This window comes from Rhagoletis zephyria, unplaced genomic scaffold (assembly GCF_001687245.7).
Source record: "Rhagoletis zephyria isolate East Lansing unplaced genomic scaffold, Rhagoletis_zephyria_1.1 Rzeph_scaffold_00658, whole genome shotgun sequence".
Taxonomy (NCBI): domain Eukaryota; kingdom Metazoa; phylum Arthropoda; class Insecta; order Diptera; family Tephritidae; genus Rhagoletis; species Rhagoletis zephyria.
Genome location: NW_016157742.1, coordinates 155736 through 174658, shown reverse-complemented (window position 1 = coordinate 174658; position 18923 = coordinate 155736). Strand labels below are relative to the sequence as shown.

The following is an 18923-nucleotide window of genomic DNA, read 5'->3' as shown; positions in this document are numbered from 1 at the left end:
TCTGGCGGTGAGATGTTGGTGAAAGGAATGCTGATGAGTAGAAGTAAATTAAAACAAAAAACAAACTCATATAAGACTGCCGTTAGTTTAGCTGATGACGTAAAGTAAAGAAAAGTAAAGTAAAGTTGATATAAGATTCAATACAAGTATTTGCCAGCTTTGAAATTGAATTAGAATTATTTACTTGGAGACTATGTGTTTTTGAGTTAAGCTCAAGAAAAACAAGAAGTCCATATAAAGAAACGCTGAAGAAGTGACGAAGAAAATTTCCTTAAGGTAACACGGAGTTCTTAAAGAATTTTCTATGCTTAATGCAACGGGTTTTCAAATTTTTTTTTTGAGAGCAAAAGACTTGCTCCTTAGGAGCTGGATATGTACTAAGTTTTAATAGCTTAACCCAATTAGAGGTAATTTTTTTTTTGGTTAAGTGAAATTTTATTCTTTCAGTGGTGTAAATGCGAAGTTTGTTATTTAAAAAGGTCTTGCAGCCTATTCAAAGATGATCGATTCTCGTGTTTCTATTATTAAATATTAAATAATACAAATTAGTTGAAAATAATTATAATGTTACCCCAAAACTAAAAAAATTGCACCAGAAAAAATTTGACTTCAAAAAAAACCAAAATTATTCCTTTTTTTAATTTTTAGAAAAATTTTATGTACATATGTACGTAGTTTTATAATTTTAGTATGCTGAAGTAGAAATATCAAGTGGCTAAAATTCACGTTGATTTTTAATATTTTTTTTTGTTGCTGACGGTGATTGGCATTTTACACATACACATGTATATATGTATGTAAGTATGTATGTATGTACATATTTACGTAAAATATCAGCCATGTCGATTTAGCACATAAAAATATGTACATAAGAATACTTACTGTAATTTACATAAAAGTCTTGCATTCTCGATCAAACAATTGCACAGTTGCTGTAGCGTGTCGCTTCAAAGTGATCCAAACAATTACAAACTAAATTAATTCAAAGCGTAATTCACCTGTGTTTTTTTTGTTTTAACTTTTTTAATCTCTAAGAAATTCTACCGCTGATTTCTGCCTTTTCTTTTTCTTCTCGAACAATTGCACTCTTAAACTAAATTACTTCCTACTTCCTTTCTGAACGAATGAATAAACAAACAACTTTTCACACAGTAGGTAAGCCGCGTCAGGGCCACATGCGGCAGCGAGGAGAAAAAACTTGACATAAACGACAAACTAAATAAATGAACAACATACTTACATATGTATGTACAAAGATTAGTCAGCATAGTTGGTGGGTTAGTATTGGGTAAAACAGAAAAAAAAAAATTGAAATGCATACAAAACAGCGAGTTCAATGTCTGCACACAACAAATTAGCATAACAACTTTATAGTTTAACTATGTACTACTTGCTATGCGACGAATATCAGCGAAAATGTATCTAAAACGCTAAAATGCTAAGAGTAGCGAAAAAGCAGCAAAAACCTAAAATAAAGAGCGATCAGCAGCTGACACTGCCAAGCTGGCGATTGTTGGCAAATACATAGTCCCACACCAGCAGTTGCCCCAACTGACCAGCTGGAAGAATTACTGGCAACTTGCTGACTCTTTGCTGTCTCTTTGCTGTTTGCTACTTGCAACTTAACATTGGCAACACATTCGTTACGATCACAGCTTAAAAGTATGACAAATGCTGCACTGCAAATGATCCACAACAAAAGCAAAACCAAATAAATAAAAAAAAAAACAAACGAAGAGGCAAAGAACTCGCGGCAATGAATTGTAACGACAAATCAAAAACAACAAAAAAAAAATAAAAAAATAAAAACACACTTTTAACCCACAAAAATCGGCAAACGAAGTGCAATAACAATAAGCTATACTGTTGCAGCAGGAACAACAACAACAACAATATGGCTTGCAACGTAAAATATGTGGATTGGCACTGCACTAACTGCATTGCGCCAGCCTGGGACTCAGCTCTAGCTCAACTACTACATACATACATATGTACATAGACGGGCTGGCGTAAAGTTGGCTGACAGTTGCAGTTGAAACTAAAATTTAAACTTGTAGCACAATTCAAGCACACAATCATATATGTACATACATATGTATGATATGTACGAACCAAGTTGAGTGCAACAAAAAATCAATCGCATATGTAGGTGTGTGCATCGTAGGACATTTGCTTTATTTCGTTCAAACTCGATTTTTAAATAACAATAGTAGATAGTAAATAAATTCAGCGCGGCTGAGAAACTGTAAGATATAAGCCAAAATATAACAACAAAAATGTTGCTAGCTGTTGCTCCACCGGGGTTTATATAGTGCTTTTTGTGCGTTAAGTTTGGCGCGCAGGCGCAAAAGCATACATGCAAGCTTTTTGGTTTTCATGTATGTAGTACTATGTAGAAAGAAGATTTGCCCCATGCAACAAATTTTCGGTTGGCAATGCAAGCTGAATGTTGCTGAGATGCATATGTACATATGTATGCATTTGAAGACTGTGTACATACATACATATCGTCGTCTAAAGTACAAAACCGCGTATCAACAAAATACAAAACCGCGTATGTGAGGTTGCATAAATTATTTTCTAGATAGTAAAAACACTCATATTTCAAAATAGTTTTCTCTTTTATAAAGCAATCCCATTTCTGGCTAGTATATTTAAGGATGAATGGATAAGGATTGAGCCAAGAGCTTGTGTGAGCAAATCCAATTTTTGGCAGCAAATGTCAGTTACGCGGTTTTGCAGAATGACGATACGCGGTTTTGTACTTTAAACGACGATATACGTGTGACAGTATTGCGATTTGTGGCAAGTATCTGCCCTTGCTCTTGTTGGGAATCAAGGTATACGCACAACAATTTGATCGATGTGCGCGCGCAGGTGTTATTTAGCCGCTTGACGTTTTTTTTTTTCACTTTTTGGTAAACTTTTTTAACATTTCTAACGCTTCTGGTTATAAATTTCCAATATAATGCCTAGGAAAAGCACACTCAGCGATGCAGATATGAAAATAGGTATCTACTATGTATTCGCCAGGTATTTCGAAAGCGATCTCGACGTCTAAAGTATATCGAGGAACTTATCGATAAATACTTTTTGAAGTGTCTATTTTGAAAACAATATAATAATTATATTTTGTAATGCATAGTAGTAAGTAATCAAAAATTAAAAAATTTCGATAAATGTGTCGAAAAAGGTATATATCAAATGAGTTATCGCTAAGAGTATACTGGAATAATAACAGATAATCCAAGAATTACATCAAACCATTATCGATAAATATATCGATACTTACAGTTATCGCTAATAACTTTTACAGGATTCGGTAGTCTTCTAGGGAATTGATGAAAACCAATTTTTCTGAAAGTCTGGATTATATCTACGTATATAGAAAAATAATTTCTCAGTTTCCCAAGGTAGGCGATTTTAGGCATTTTTTGTTCAATTGAAGCTGGTGGTCGCAGAACAGCATTTCTGTGATGTATGCTCGTATTCATAGTAGTAAAATAGTTAAACTGATTAAATGCAAAAATTTGTATCATCAGAAGCTCTTTATTTTAAAATAAATAAAAAATTCATTTCGAGTAACTTTTTTTGTTAATTTTTTTTAGGCTGTTTTAAAGTTTCACGATTTGCAATATTTTCCAGTTTTGTGCCGCTGGCTATTCATCAATAATTATTCTTTGCTTTCTATTCAGTATTAAGCGTTAATTAATCTCATTATCTTCCAATCAAGATTTTTTAATAAACAAAAAAATATGCACTTTCCAACAACTCTAAATTCCAAGCATTAATACGAACTCTCTATACATACATAAATCTGCCTAGTCTCCACTCAACATAACCAACTCTACGCCATGTCTGATCCTTATCAGCTGCTTCATCAACTCATTTGGTCTCCCCCGTCAACCAAACGCACAACAATCATTTAACCTCATTTTATGCGTTCTCAACTGGCAATGACTGTAGCTGATGGCTCTGTCAATGTTGTCTTCGTTGTTGCTGCTCCGTCTGCTGCTGATGAACCTGATGAGAGCGCTGATAATCATGCACTTGTTTGCCTCATTTGTGTGCCTCATCTGCTTCATCTGTAGTTACCTGTGTACCGCTCGCAGCATCCACTCGCGCTTCAATAACAAATAGCATGCAACACAATAGTGAAGCGTAGAATTTATCCCCCTTGTCAACTTGACATTTACACCAACTGTCAATTGCTCATTTTAGTCAACTTGACTGCGAGACTCTTAGTGATTTTGTGGACCTGATAAGCTCAGAGCAACAACGCAGCTTCCCACAGCACTATTTAGCAGTGTCGTCAATTGTCGCTTATTAAAACGTTGCTCGCTGAAAAGGAAAAAAATAAATATATAAAAAAAAACCTAATAAGCAACAACAGTTCGAGCATAAAATATGCAGTGTGAAATACAATACAACCGCATTTGGCTTGTCTGTAGAGTGTCAAAGAGAAATGTGATAAAAATCTTTGACGATTCGCGGCAGTAGCGGGTCCTCAATTTTTGCTTTACGTATATGCTTTGACAAAAATCAGTAAAAGTTTGCAAAGGAGCGTACAAAAATTGTAAAAGTCGGCGTCAAGTGGAAAACTTGTTGAACGCGCAGCTGCTTCCCTTCGCCACCACCCACCGCCAAGAAACTTGAGGAGTATGCGCGTTTTTATGTGTATGTACATATTAGCTTAAAGTTGTGCGTGTGTGTTTGCACGTCAGGTGAGCGTGGCGTTAAATATTTTAATGTCTTACAAAAGTTTTAACACTGCAGATCTTGAATAGGCGATATAATTTCATTACCTACGTTTTTGTTGTCTTCTTTGTAAGCCTTGTAAGCGGCGCGTCACTTTTGCATTGGTGTATTTCATACTTTTACATTGTATGCGAAGATGGGTTTTTTAACGCTTCGCCAACATTTCCATGCCCGTACTCGTAACTTCATAGCGGGCTTGACGCTAAAGCTAAAGGCATCCATTTCGTATGCAAAAAGCGTGCAGTGGCCACGTGAATTTTGTTGTTGTTGTTGTTGTTGTGTGTGTGTGTGTGTGGATATGTTTGCTGTTTTAGTTGCTCACCAGTTCATCTTTATTCCTGCCGCGCGTTGGCGTTTCGTCAAGTGATTGTTTCAAATAAAAAAAAAATGCTAAAAAACAAAAAGTTTGACTGGTGTTTGGAGCGAGATTTACAAGGTCAAGCGTTGAAGTTGTCGTCAGCAGCGCAATAAAAGCGGTCAACAGCAACAATGCCAATATTTTGCTCCCATAATGAAAGCGGTTTTTGGGCAACACACGTGCATACATACTATATGTATGTATGTATGTAAATATGTAAGTAAAAGTATGCATGGCTGTATTTGCCTGCGGTGGGAACAAATTTGGAAATATTTTCGCGTATATTTTGTGGTAGCTTTTTTTTGTTTTTTTCTTTAGCATTCGCATCGAAATACTGTGTCAGCTGTCGACGTGAATTTAGCGCGGCATAGGTAGCACAGAATAAGCGAAAAAAGTAAGCTGTCTGGCCAGCTCTAAACTTGATTGCCACTTGACGTGCAAATGCCATTGTGATGCGCTGACGTACATATGTACATACATATGTATGTATATATCTGTATGTGTGCGTGTCTATATACAACGTAGATATGTATACAATACACGGGCTGGCCTTAAATTACAAATGGAAGCTTAAAGCTTTTAACTCCACCTTCAGGACGCTTCCGCCAACTTGCCTCCTAAGCTGCACAGATTTTTGTACTAATTTCACTTTGCTTGCAAGTAAGTCCAAGTGATTTACGGCTATTTAATAGCTACGCTTAGCACATTATCTGCACACAGTTAAACATACATATACATATATGTAGATATATGTTTGCCGAGCGTTGGTGTTAATGAGTCGCTACGCTTGACATTATTGAGCTATTAAAATGCGCCATAAAATATTTATCAAACTATTCTATGACATCAAACGTGCAGATAATATAAAATAAAGTAAACTGGATTGGAATACATATAAATAAATAAATGGATATACATAAAGAACAAAAAAAATCAAAGTCAACAACAATAAATAAATAAATTATTCGCGAAAGTCATTGCGCTTACGAAACCTGTAATTCATCAAAATATCAAATTTTACATTTCTTAAAAAAAAAAATAAATAAATTAGCATAAGCAGCGGATAACGTGTTTCCACCACACTCCCCCACACTTTCCACCTCCCTCAGCATCACAAATCAATGCAAAACGTTTAGACTCGCCCCACTAAGCCTTAAGTCCATTTTTTTTTGCAGTTGAACGCATCTGCGCTTGAGTTCGACTTTGAGATGCAGAAAAACCGAATCACACGAGCAGCTACAAACAAATTGCACGTTATACTCACTCAGGGCTTTGGATTCGGCTGGCCGACTGCCAATTAAAATTGCTGAGATTATTTTGCAATTAATTTTAATTAACAGCAATTTTAACGCTAGCAATGACGCAGCCAAAAAGTCATATAATAGCGTTTATTGTTTGTAAGCTAAATAACAACAACGACAACAACAATTCAATTTACTGTTAAGCACACTAGCAGATAGACCATATTTAGCAAAATTGCATACACAAAAATTGTATTAAAAAAAATTTACTTCTATACCTAATAATTACACATTTGCTTGAGGTCTTCGCCGCCTTGTGTTAATAACCTAATGGAAAAACAAAACAAAAAATACTTTAAATTTTAAATATGGGTATATGCAAGTACAAAAATGTACCCATCAAATTTCCAAGCATCACAAAAGGCAATAAATATACTTGCAAGTCGACAAAAGCAACTGTACGAAAAATGACAACAAAAAATTTATTACCTTTTATTTGTGATTTATTTATTTCGTGCATTAAATTTATGACAAATTAATTAATTGCTCTTAGTTTTTGCACAAATTTAATTTTTTTTATCTGCTTAATGATCAAATTTTTATGCAAACTCCTAACTCTGCTTTTCTTTATCTCTCTCTCTCTCTCTCTCCACCCTTACAGTATGACGATGGCCTGCATGGCTATGGTATGGACTCGGGTGCTGCAGCAGCTGCCATGTACGATCCACATGTCGGACATCGGCCGCCCGGATTACAAGGCCTCCCCACGCATCATTCACCGCACATGACACACGCTGCTGCGGCGGCGGCAACAGTTGGCATGCATGGCTACCATACTGGCGCTGGTGGTCATGGTACACCTAGTCATGTATCACCGGTTGCTAATCACTTAATGGGCGCAATACCCGAAGTACATAAACGTGATAAGGATGCGATCTATGAGTAAGTAGAAAATTTATAATTTGCAAAATTTTTTAATTTTATTTTTTGAATTCTTTAGATGTATGATTTTGGAAGTAAGGGTTTGGGTTCACTGCCAGGTGAATTTTAACAAAAGCCAGTTTGAATTCAAATTGAATGGGGTTGAAATTCAGTGGGAAGTGAATTGCAGAACATACCTGATCAAAATGTACCAGGTCAAGGAAATTCCTAGACACTCTCGTTTTATAAAAATAAAAATTGCCCATAGATTTGAACTAAGCAGCTCAGGTGTTTTGGGAGAATATTTTGCCTGCTTTGTCAACGCCGCAAATGAAATTTCGTTTCTTAAATAATTGCACGTGCATTTATCATATCTAAGAGATTAATCGAGAACTAACTAATGTGCAATTTTGCCCATAAGCGATAAGTCGCTGGCTAATTGATTTCAAATTAAACAAGTATGAAATTAAGCTAGACTATATTGAGCTGGCAAGCCACTGCCTGGCTGCGCAGAGACCATTGAGATCCACAGCGTTACCAGAAAAACTACGACCATATTACACCGCTAATCTCTGCAGGAGCAATGTTGAAAAACGTCACACGCAGTCCTCTTGACAAACTTAGACAGCTTATTGTACCCTATTTTAGCAGCTACTCTAAAATTCAGCGGAAAGGGCTGGGTACTCGCGGTCGAAGTTCTGCAGTGTCTGCTTTTTTGTTCCCTATACCCTGTATTTTTGTTCTTATCATTTAACAGTGTCAATTTGGTGGCCAGCAAAGTGTGCTGTTAGCACACCAACCTACCAAGCCAAAGGTTTCCCTGTTAAGCCATAGGAGAAACTTTGTGAGCTTGATATCATATGACAAGTTCTGAGCACTTTGCTACTTTGCGTTTAAATCCACATCTTCTGCGCCTGCCGGATCGTGTACAATTCGTTCCTCCGTTTAACCGATTGTAGAGAACTCGTCACCTCCTCTATCAGCGTCGTTTTCGACAAAGCGTCTTCTTTCGAGCACTGATCAATGTATCGATAAGTTTGTCGATAGAAATATTACAACAAATATCGACAAATATATAGATAAATATATCAAGTACTATATCGGTACAAATGGACAGTCGATAACTTTTTCAATTAATATACCGTAATATGGATAGGAATTTGTACTTTGGTACCAATAAATGCTTATAAGTATATGTATACATGTCGATAAACTTATCGTTGGTAATATTGACAAACATATCGACAAATATAACGGCAGATATATCGACATATACATCGAGAACTACATTAATGATAAGTTAATATATCGATGTCAATATCATAAAATGAATGGGCAAAAAATAAACAGTCGATAACTTTCCCGATTCATATATCTATAATGTTACCAACGTATTACAATAAATCGATTGTTAATATTATTAAAACCATTCGTGGATATGTTTGTCTGTCAAAATATCAATAATTAAGTCTAAAGAAAATCGATAATTGTGTCCAAGATATGTTTTTTTTTTATTGTAATACTCCCTCTTTGTCTCTTGGATATTCAATTACTCGTAACAAGCCTCCCCTTTCTCTTGGCTTTTTCTTTTAATATTGAGCCCTTTCTGTGCAATACTACATAGCTGCCAATAAATGTTATATTGGCTTGCTTAAATAAAATATATTTCCAACATTTTGCCAGCGCTATGCCCGGCTCAATGCAAAGAAATGAAGAAATTTGAAAATCAATTGAAAAAAAATTAGCAAACCTTTCATTAGACTCCACTTCTCAATTCCTATGCCTGGCGGTTTCCTTGTACGCGTGCGTCACTTTTTCCACACAACGTTCTCCTTTTTTTTTGGGGCGTTGTCCGAGTGTAAATTGTTAAATTAGGGGTTCCTCAAATTGTGCGCTTGCTTGAGCGTGTCAAACATGTATGCATGTAGGCAGGTACGAGTGGAAAGNTTTCCTTGTACGCGTGCGTCACTTTTTCCACACAACGTTCTCCTTTTTTTGGGGGCGTTGTCCGAGTGTAAATTGTTAAATTACGGGTTCCTCAAATTGTGCGCTTGCTTGAGCGTGTCAAACATGTATGCATGTAGGCAGGTACGAGTGGAAACGCTGATTAAAAGCCAAAATTTATTAGGGGTTAGTTGATTAGTTAGTTAAGAGTGTTGGTGTTTTTATTGGCATTGTGCTCGGCGACCGTTTCGGGTGCGGTTTAGAGGGACGTTTTGACGCGTTCCACCACCTCGTCAACTGTTGCGTTAATTTGCTGATTTTTATACTGGCCCGATGTAGGTGGAGTGGAGTCGCTTGTTTTATTTAGTTTCCATGTATTAGAAAAATTAATTTTAATTTGGTTTAGTTGTATTAGAAAAATTAATTTACTGCAAGGAAGTAAGATTAATAAATCAAAAATAAGAACCGATTTCGCGCCATTTCCCTTGCAAAAACTAGCTCGCGGCCTACTCATTCTGGTTTTAATTTCTTCTTCGATAATTTAATTGCGTTTATTGCTCAAGGTGTAAATGCAGGTAATTACAAAAATTTAATGTGCGCATTGCGTGCACTGAAACAGCAACAAAAATTATATTAAAAAGTAGATATATGTAGATATATGTACCTGCCACTCAGCTGGTTGATGCTGCGTACGCTCTCCTTAATCAGCGCACACGCTTTGTCGTTGCACCAAACTCGATTGCATTTTGCTGCAAATATTAGCATTTTGAATTCAACTATGCCAGCGATTACTTTACCGTTTACCAGTCTATTTGTGTTCTTAGTTGATTTTTACCTTCCCATACCACTCCACTCTCTACTTATTCTTTTCATGCCCCCTTTTTTTGCTGCTGCTGCACAACTGATTTCCGTTTAGCGACTACCATAAAAATAACTAACCACTCATTAAAGCTGTAAACTTCTTTTGCATTCAATGGTCTCGCTAGAGCACTGGCATGTGAAGTTTAGTTGGAGATAGTAGTGACTATGCCGCTGCTCTCTGCTGTCTGCCGTCTGCCGTCTTAATCCGTATGGCCATGAACAACAGCAAAGCTGCAATAACAAGAACACTGTGCGCGATCTCGGCAACATTCCGCATTGTTGACGTTATCGCAAAAGTTGAGCAGCAACACGGCAAGCTTGCGCAAGCATACATGAACTCACAACACACCATCACACAACACTGCCCTCCACTTGTCTTGCTGTTGCTGCTGCCACTGTAGCGCTACAGAACATCAACACTTTTTGGCGGGCATACGTGAAAAAATAAGGACACCCAAGCCAATTGTGTTGGTTGCCAGCCTCAGCGGCAGCTTAGCAACAGGCCAACAAGCTGAAACCAGCCGCTAAGCTTGGGCTTGCATGCGCGTTGCATTGCGTGTATGCTTTATGTGGCTAGCGTTTGCCGGACGATTCAGCTGCCGGAGTCGCACCCGTCCATGCATTGTGGCAATGCGTACGATGAGCACAGCCGCAACGGAGGCCGGCTGGGAAGCTAGCAATGACATGCGTGCAGTAAACATTGGCTGCCTGTTGGCTTGGCGTGCTATTTAATGACTCCACGCGCTATCGTAGCAGCAGCAACAGCAGCAGCGGGGCGATGATCGTCTGCGTGTTTGTTTGCGTTCGTTTCTTTTTTGCGTTTATCGTAAGCGCCTTATTTGGTCATGCCACTGCACTTTATTACACACAGCACAGTACGCTGCAGCGCTTTTGAGCGCGTACCTATGTATTTAAATGCTTCCATTCATGCCAATGCAGCAGCAAACATTCTCGATCAGCTTGAACGTTGACCGTTTTTTCGTTCAATTCAAATGACCTCCACCAGCTGTTTTTTGTTGCGATTTATTTTTTACTGTTGCCCAGCTTGGCAAACAGCTTCTCTCACTTATTAGGCGCAAATATTTACAGATGCTTAAAAACACATACATTTATATATTGTACGTGCATGTGTGGGTATGTAGTGTGTGCAACCGTTGCTGCTTCCTGTTACTTTCATGTGTCTTCTATAATAACTTGCAATTTGCAGCATTTATGAATTTATGAATGAATGCAATAAAGCTAACGAACGCAGAATACTCGTAGCAAATACATATATAAGAACACTGTGAATGCAAAAAAGACGTTGAAAAATGCATTGAAAGAAGTCGCATCGTCGATCTGAATGCGTCCAATCATGCAAAATATGACAGCTTTTTGCTGCTGTCAGCCTTTTTGCTCTAAAATTCCATGCATGCAAATATCAATCAGCTGTGCATACAAATGCGGCTACTTACAAATACATACAAACATACATACGAAAATGCATATTTCTTATATTGTAGTTCCATTTGCATTTAATGCCACTTATTAATCGAGCGTTTCTTCCTACATCACGCTCTTACTCACTCTTCATCTCTGTCTTGCGCTACTGCTCCCACTCTCTCTCTCTCTCTCTCTCTCTAATTCATGTTTTCCTACTGCCACTGTCACTGGAAAAGTGTTAATTTGTATTATACGCATACTTCACTCAAGTACCAGGACGCACCGATCTCGACTGCAGCCCCGTTGTGACCCTAGTGCACATTGCAGCCTGTCGGTTTTTGTGACAAGTTGTCATATTGTAATATGTCATCTTTATGACAGCAACATAAATACCCGCGTCACTTGTCGCATTGTCTGTCGGTCATTCCTGTTATGCACTATGTGTATTCGTACATATTTGCAAAAGTGATCAGCAATATGTTTGTATTTAGTTGATCAATATTATGTACAAAAAATATGTATGCAACTCAGTATTTTTGCCACTCACAAGTCGTCTTGTTTGTCCGTCCATCATACTGTGCGTGCTGTGTTTTTGCGTCGACTTTTGCTTATCAAATACACAATTTGTATCCGTCATAAGCTGTTGTGGATTACTAATTAATGTGCGTGGAACAGCTAGTGAGTCACTCAGCTGTTGCGAAGTGGCTGATAGTCATAATACTGGTGTTAATAACTGACCTATGACAATGGGGGATAAGGTATTTCATGCGCATGTTAATAAAGCATGAGCTTAACAGTGAATTTATCTAAATATTGAGAGAAAAACAATTTTCTATACATACATATTTAATTTACATGTACTATGTATGTATGTGCGCTAGAAAAGGTATGAAAAAATATAGGGTTACACGGGGTATGTAATCAAAGGCGATAGTAGTTGTATAAGGTAAACACCAAACTAAGCTTTGCTTTCGACATCGTGCTGCTTAGAGCTTTAACTCGTTTTGAGCTTTTCTAGCTATCCAAAACATTTATCTACGACCAAAACATATCCTCTAATATAAGGTTTTAAAGATGTCTTTAGATCGGAGATTGTATAACAAAGTGTAGAGAGCAAAAGCTTCCTATGGTGATCGCTTATCTAAAAGAAACACGGCCAAAACATATCCCTTAGGAAAAGCTTTTCAAATCTTTATTTAGATTGTCCATGGAAGTACAGAGAAGGTAACCTCCCTCTGATAGTCGTTGCGGTGGGAGCAGCTTATTAAAGCTTTCTATAGATATATCATGCATATGCAAGTAGTAATTTAAGTAAAGTAGTAAAAGCTTTCTGAACAGAAAAAAAATAAAAACGGAATGTGGAGGCCTAACTCCAAAACCCCTTTCATTGCTATGTTTGTTTGAGCTTTTGTCTTCTCTCAGACTTTCTTTTATACTAAAAGGTTTACTTATATATATATATAATACTACTCAGTGAGAACTTTTGCCCTTTTTGAGTCTATGAAAAATCTGGGGAACGTTTAAAAAAGGTCTGCAATCGTGCTAAATTTTTGAACACTGCCCTAGAAGGAGCTTAGCTATTGGTGGCGCATTCCACCAAACCCAAACACCGTCACATACTTTAAAACACTGTTCACCGGGTCATACCCGCGCTTCAAGCTATTTTGAGATATCTCTAAATTTTGTATATGACTAGCACAGTAAAAAAAACTCGCTCTGGCCAAAATCGGTTTAAAAAAAGTTCAATTTTAATGAAAGTAAGCCAATTTCTTTGCAAAGCTTAAACAAAATAAAAACTTCGAATTTCCTTTAAAGAAACTTCTATAGGCTTTTCACTTCGTAGCAACTGTTTGGCTGAGCTTTCACTTTAGATTTCACCGTTTAACAATCATTCATAACTTTCATTATGAAATGAAAGCTTTTCGTTTGTACAAGTAAAGCTGGAGGTAAGGTAAGAAAAGCATGCAAAAGTAATGATTTTATTAGAGGTATATTTTGCTTTTACTACATAGATAGAGAAAAGCTTTTGCTATCCAATTTACTACTTTATGAAGAAGCCACTTCAACTTTCAGCTTTCATTCCGTAAAATTTCCTTGCCTCGCCATTCAGCTTATTTTTTATCTTGTGCCAAATGATTTACAACATTTTCAACAAACCGTTGCTTGATGTTTACCACGTGTTATTCACTTGTTAAATTTGCTAATATCACTCATTATTATGCAATCAATTAGCATGTAGGTGCGAAGTTTGATTCACCTGCTTCACAAACAACAGCTTCTGCATGAGAGAATCCCCATGGGGACTAATAAAACATTGCACTTATGTGGTAATTCGCACCTACCTAATAAGGAGCAACCCGAAGTGAGAAATCGAAAGAAAAATTAAGGAAGAACATAAATTCCATGCCAACTAAACAGATATAAAAATTTAACAGCAAGGAAACACTTCCTGTGGCACATTTCCCTATTATTTTACCACACCACTTACCAGTCGATTGAGTGAATTCATAAGTGTTTTACACACACATAAAGGGTAATTATGGAATCAAGTGTGTTGTACAACAACAACACTTATTCGGGCATATTAAACGTTTAATACAATACACAACAAGACGCAAGTAATGCAAGTGTGCTAACAAAAATGATAACAGCTAAGAGTTATAGGTAAAAAAAAAAATCAACCTTCAGCGCGAGAGTTGTAGCAGCAGCCACTGAGTAGGAGTTAAGCGAATCATGTTGCAGTGCAACAACAAACATAACAATAAATTTATTGTAGCAGCGGCTATGGCAACATCCGCATCAACAGCAACAGCAACAGCAACGGCAACAGCAGTAAATGTGCGCATTTTTATTAAGAACTTAACACCTTTGCTCAAGTGTTTGCTAACAACTTGTATGCGCACTCAAACGTCCAGGTGAGCTGAGCTGCTTGTTGGCCACCGAAACTTGAAATGGACAGGCTCTGCACAAAGGAACAGAGGAGATACATATGTATGTATGTACACATAAGAGTCAGAGGAGTACCCGTAATGCGTGTTAGTGACTATCATAAAAGTAAACAACCTGAATGTGCAGCAACAGCGGCAGTATTGCCAACTGTTCGTAGGACTTTTATGACTTGCACAAAAGACAGTTCAATGTAGAGACGTCATAAAAACGGTTATATGTATGTATGTATATACACGTGCAAGCATGTTTGTATGTTTGTATTCGTCTCTCAGCTGTATGCGAGTTGTCAGTTTCTCACTGATCATCCTCATTCATCGCAGAGTTTTAGTTGCAAGCGTGCATGAGTGGTCATTTTTATTGACAAAACACAAAAGGTAACACAGCTAAGTAGCTTTAAGACACATTCGCCACAACAGCAACAACGCTGATAAAAAGGATATGTATTGGAGCACAAAGCGCTAATGCATTCGCTATTACTTAGTTGCTGGCTGATCAACAGAGCATGCAATACAAAAAAATACAAAAATAACAACAGCTTGCAATGTGTTAAAGTGCCTTAAGTGTGCAGGCATATCAAACGCCCTAAAATGTTTTTTCCACTCCTGCTCAATTCTAATGAAGTAGCAGAACTTGCAAGGAAAAAAATAGTGTTTGAAAAGTGGCAAACAAAAAATTTCTGCTGAAACATGCTTTCGCTTTTGTACGTACGCGCTCACTCGCTTGGCTAAAGAAAATTATTCAATTAAATGTCAAATAAACGAGCAAATGACTGAGTGCTGGCCAGTGTGTTGGCAAAGTGGCGGGGAGTGACAGCAACCATTTGAAATTCTAATTGAAAAATTATAGTGTTTGCAACGCATGCATGTATGTATGTATGTATATAGATAGTGGACAAATCGAGGGAGAAAAAGGCGGCTGTTAACCGCAGTTACATAGGCAGTATGACTAAGGAGAACGAAGAGAGAGACAGAGGAGGGCGAAAAAAATTAGGGACTGCATTTGAAGTTATTTTTTAGTAGTTTTTTAAATTTTGTGTGCGTTTTTTTTTAAGTTTTTTTTTTGTTTGTACCTCTCGCGTTAACTAAGCGAGTAAGTGTGGAAGGAAAAAGCATACATCTGATGGTCGACAAAAAATGAACTACGAAAAATGCTATTAAGGTCACTAGATTCATGTTTGTTGTTGCGTGTTCATGCATATACCCTAATTTTGCTCAGGTGCAATTTGTTTGCAGAAGCGTGAAGAAAACTAACTGCATTGCCCTTGCTATTGTTGTTGCTGTTGCTGCTGTGCTGTCCTGCGCTGGATTGGGTTGAGTTTTTTTTTGTGCCAAAGACGTAAAAATGTCTGCATTTACATACATATTTTCGGAACATTCATGAAAAGGTGTAACCAAAAAAAAGCAGACCAGGATTGGAGTTGAAAAAATATATGTATTATATATTTTAAACTTTCACTGTGAATTTTGATAAAAAAAATTTGGTTCAAAATGAATTATTTCAACATTAAAACTTTTCATTTAAGACCTAAGTGTTTATCACTGTTTATTTATTAAAGAAGATTATGTGAGATTGGCCGGCAGCCCTCTGTGAGATTCACGTAGACTCAGGATCTTTTGTGCTGCTACCGCATAAGGTTAACAGTTATCCTAGTTTCCCTATGAACCAATTGGTGCTCAGTAAGTTTCTTAGAGATCATCGAGATCATCGTAGAAGTAACTGTCAAGTGCCTTCGCTTTCCATTTTGCTAGAACCGCGTACTGGCAGAGAAGGTATTGGATGGCTTCCCCTTTGTTCTCGTCCATGCGGCTGCTGCAGTAGTCGTTCCAGGGTTCGCTCAGTCTGGCTCCGACAATGTCCGGTTGGTACTCAAGTTACTATGCGAATGAGTTAAGCGGAGATTTAGTGCTTTGGGCCCCAGCGTTCTGGCAATATGACAGGTTGCTTTCACTTGCCATCTTTCATTAGTGATTGAATGTTGAATTATCATTCCAAGGATATTCTGTATATCTGTCGTTCCATGGCACGAAAGTTTGCCAGCCTTGCAATTTCACTTAACGTCGTAAGACTATGCATGTGCGGAATGTCTACACTATCTCGTTAAGAGATCGGAAGTATTGAACAACTACTATTAAAATTAGTGATATTTTTCTCAGAGATGTAGTAGCCGCCTGGCTGGCAGTGAGAATGTAGATATCATGACTAAGAATCGTGTCACACTGTACCACTGACGCGGCCTTTGAGATAGCCATCAAGCACTATGGCAATCAAGAAGACGGAAGCTAATTGTTCCGAATAAATCCCACTTCTGACTTATTGCCGAATTTTGACCCATCCTTATAAACATGGATTAATATTTTTTCCCTGACTATATACCATGTCCATCTTCCCCGAGGTAAGACGTGTCATGAACGTGGTCTTGGTAGTGCGGGTCTATAGTTGGTTTTGGGAAATCCAGTAAGGTCGTTCAAGATTTTGCAGTGACTTATATGTGGATACGTCCATTTCTTGAACGCGTAAAACATGTTTAACGTTTTGGTAGCTGTTGTCTTCATGTCATCTGTAGAGAAGCTAGCCGTTGGACCATATATTTTTCTATTATTTTAGTGTATCACTAAGGATTTTTGAGATTTCGAAACATTTTTGATATACTTTTTTAGCAAAAAGTAGTCGACCATTGTGTGTATTTGTGATATTTTTTTATCGGAAAGGTGGTACTTCAAGGGTGGTCCCATAGTAATTTGCTTTAGTTTCGATTATGGGATCATGCAGAAACTAACATTTTAACAGCGAAAGCTCGTTGACGGATGTTTCAGGTCTAAATCGGTTTTTTTAAAGAACTATTTAGTATAAAATTATTTTCTAAGAAAATAATGTAACAACTTACTAGTGTTAACGGTACTCTTTCAAATGCGATTTTCTAAATTCATTCAAAACAAATATTTTTCGATACAAACACTTTAGAGATTACTTCTACAAGTATGTGGAGTGTACTGTACACCTCTCATAACCGGAAAAAAAATACAAATTGAATGCCTTAAAAAGCAAATGGACGCTAGCTACATATGTATGCGCGTTCTTCTAATGGACGCTTACCCTATTAGAAATAAAGCCACAAACGCCTACATACCTACATATTTATGTATGTACATATGCACATATGCGTAGTACAATTGGATCGCTGCTGAATTGTCAGACACTGCGGCAGGCATTTTTTAAACGCAAATACCCATACATAATCCATCAATTCATGCAGAGCTCATTAATACGTAAAAAAAGAACTGCTAAAAACTAACCAAAAAAAAAAATGTTGTTCTCGAAAACTAAAGCAACCCAAGCAACACATATATGTAGCTGACCATTTCAAGCCATTATCCAAAACATACAAAAGCCATGATCATTTTAAGGGCAGCAAGTATCTACCTTTTTTTCAATTTATTCTTCGTCGAAAGAGGAATACCATTCTTTGGCTGTTTGCGCATGGATTATTGAAATTTGCTATGAGCAAAGGATATACAAAAAGCAAAAAATACAAGAATATAAAAAAAAACAAAGGATCAAATGTGTGCATGTGTGTGTTGCGCAGAGCATGTGTGGCAGCAGAGAGAAAGGTGTAAGAAAAAGAGCAACCAAACAGTCGCGCGGGTTGGCAAGCAAAACGAAGCCAGCCGGAAAGAAGTCAAACGAAAAGCCGGCTGTGCGTGGAAGGCAGCTGTTTTGTCTTAATAGATTTTTGTTTGTTAAAAACTATTGAAAAATTGAAAATAAATGCTGAGTGAGGCACCAGCAAACTAACTGGCATATGTTGATTTAAATAAGAATCTATATTTTTTACTGTGAATAAGCATGCGAAAGTATGACGAAACATTTTAAAATGCAGTATATTGCTTGTTGCTGCAACATGCATCTAAACATTTTATTTCCGTACATACAAATACTTACAACCAGCTACAAAAAAATAGACGACAGCTGTCGCTGCTATTTTTTTTACTAAATAAAAGTCTTTATATTTCCATTTATTTGTATTTATATTTAGGTACTAAGTATATGTAGGCCATATCACGCTTCATACAAAAGTACTATACATATATATGTAAATTGCGATGAAACTGTAGCACAAAAAGTAATATAATAAATTTAAAGAAAAATTGTGTAGCATTCACATGTGCACTCGCAGACACCCAAATAAACCATTTATCATGTGACAGTAGCCCAACAACAATTTTAGCCGGCATAACAAACACACAGACAAGCCTGCATATGAACGTCGAGTTGCACACGAAAATCAATTTGTCATTATGACAGCGCGCGGACAGAGGTAAGAGGTAGAGAAATAACGTATGTATATTGTCCAGAGAGTGTGGCAAACAGGCTCAACAGCCGAACAAAACAAATGTCGATGGAGTCCAGTTTTGTGTGTAGTTGCTGAAGTTCAGTGTCGACACGCACAAATTGCCCGTGTGACAAGTCGA

The 18923-nt window shown here is 37.2% G+C and overlaps 1 protein-coding gene across 2 annotated transcripts in view; it reads left to right on the top strand.

Moving 5' to 3' along the window:
* hth (Meis homeobox homothorax) overlaps nucleotides 1–18923 on the top strand; it is a 122327-nt gene that overhangs the window by 36209 nt on the left and 67195 nt on the right. For both annotated transcript variants that reach the window (XM_017613420.1, XM_017613419.1), the window contains exon 2: nucleotides 7019–7299. In XM_017613420.1, coding sequence (XP_017468909.1) covers nucleotides 7019–7299 — 281 coding nt within the window. The remainder of the gene's footprint in view (nucleotides 1–7018; nucleotides 7300–18923) is intronic.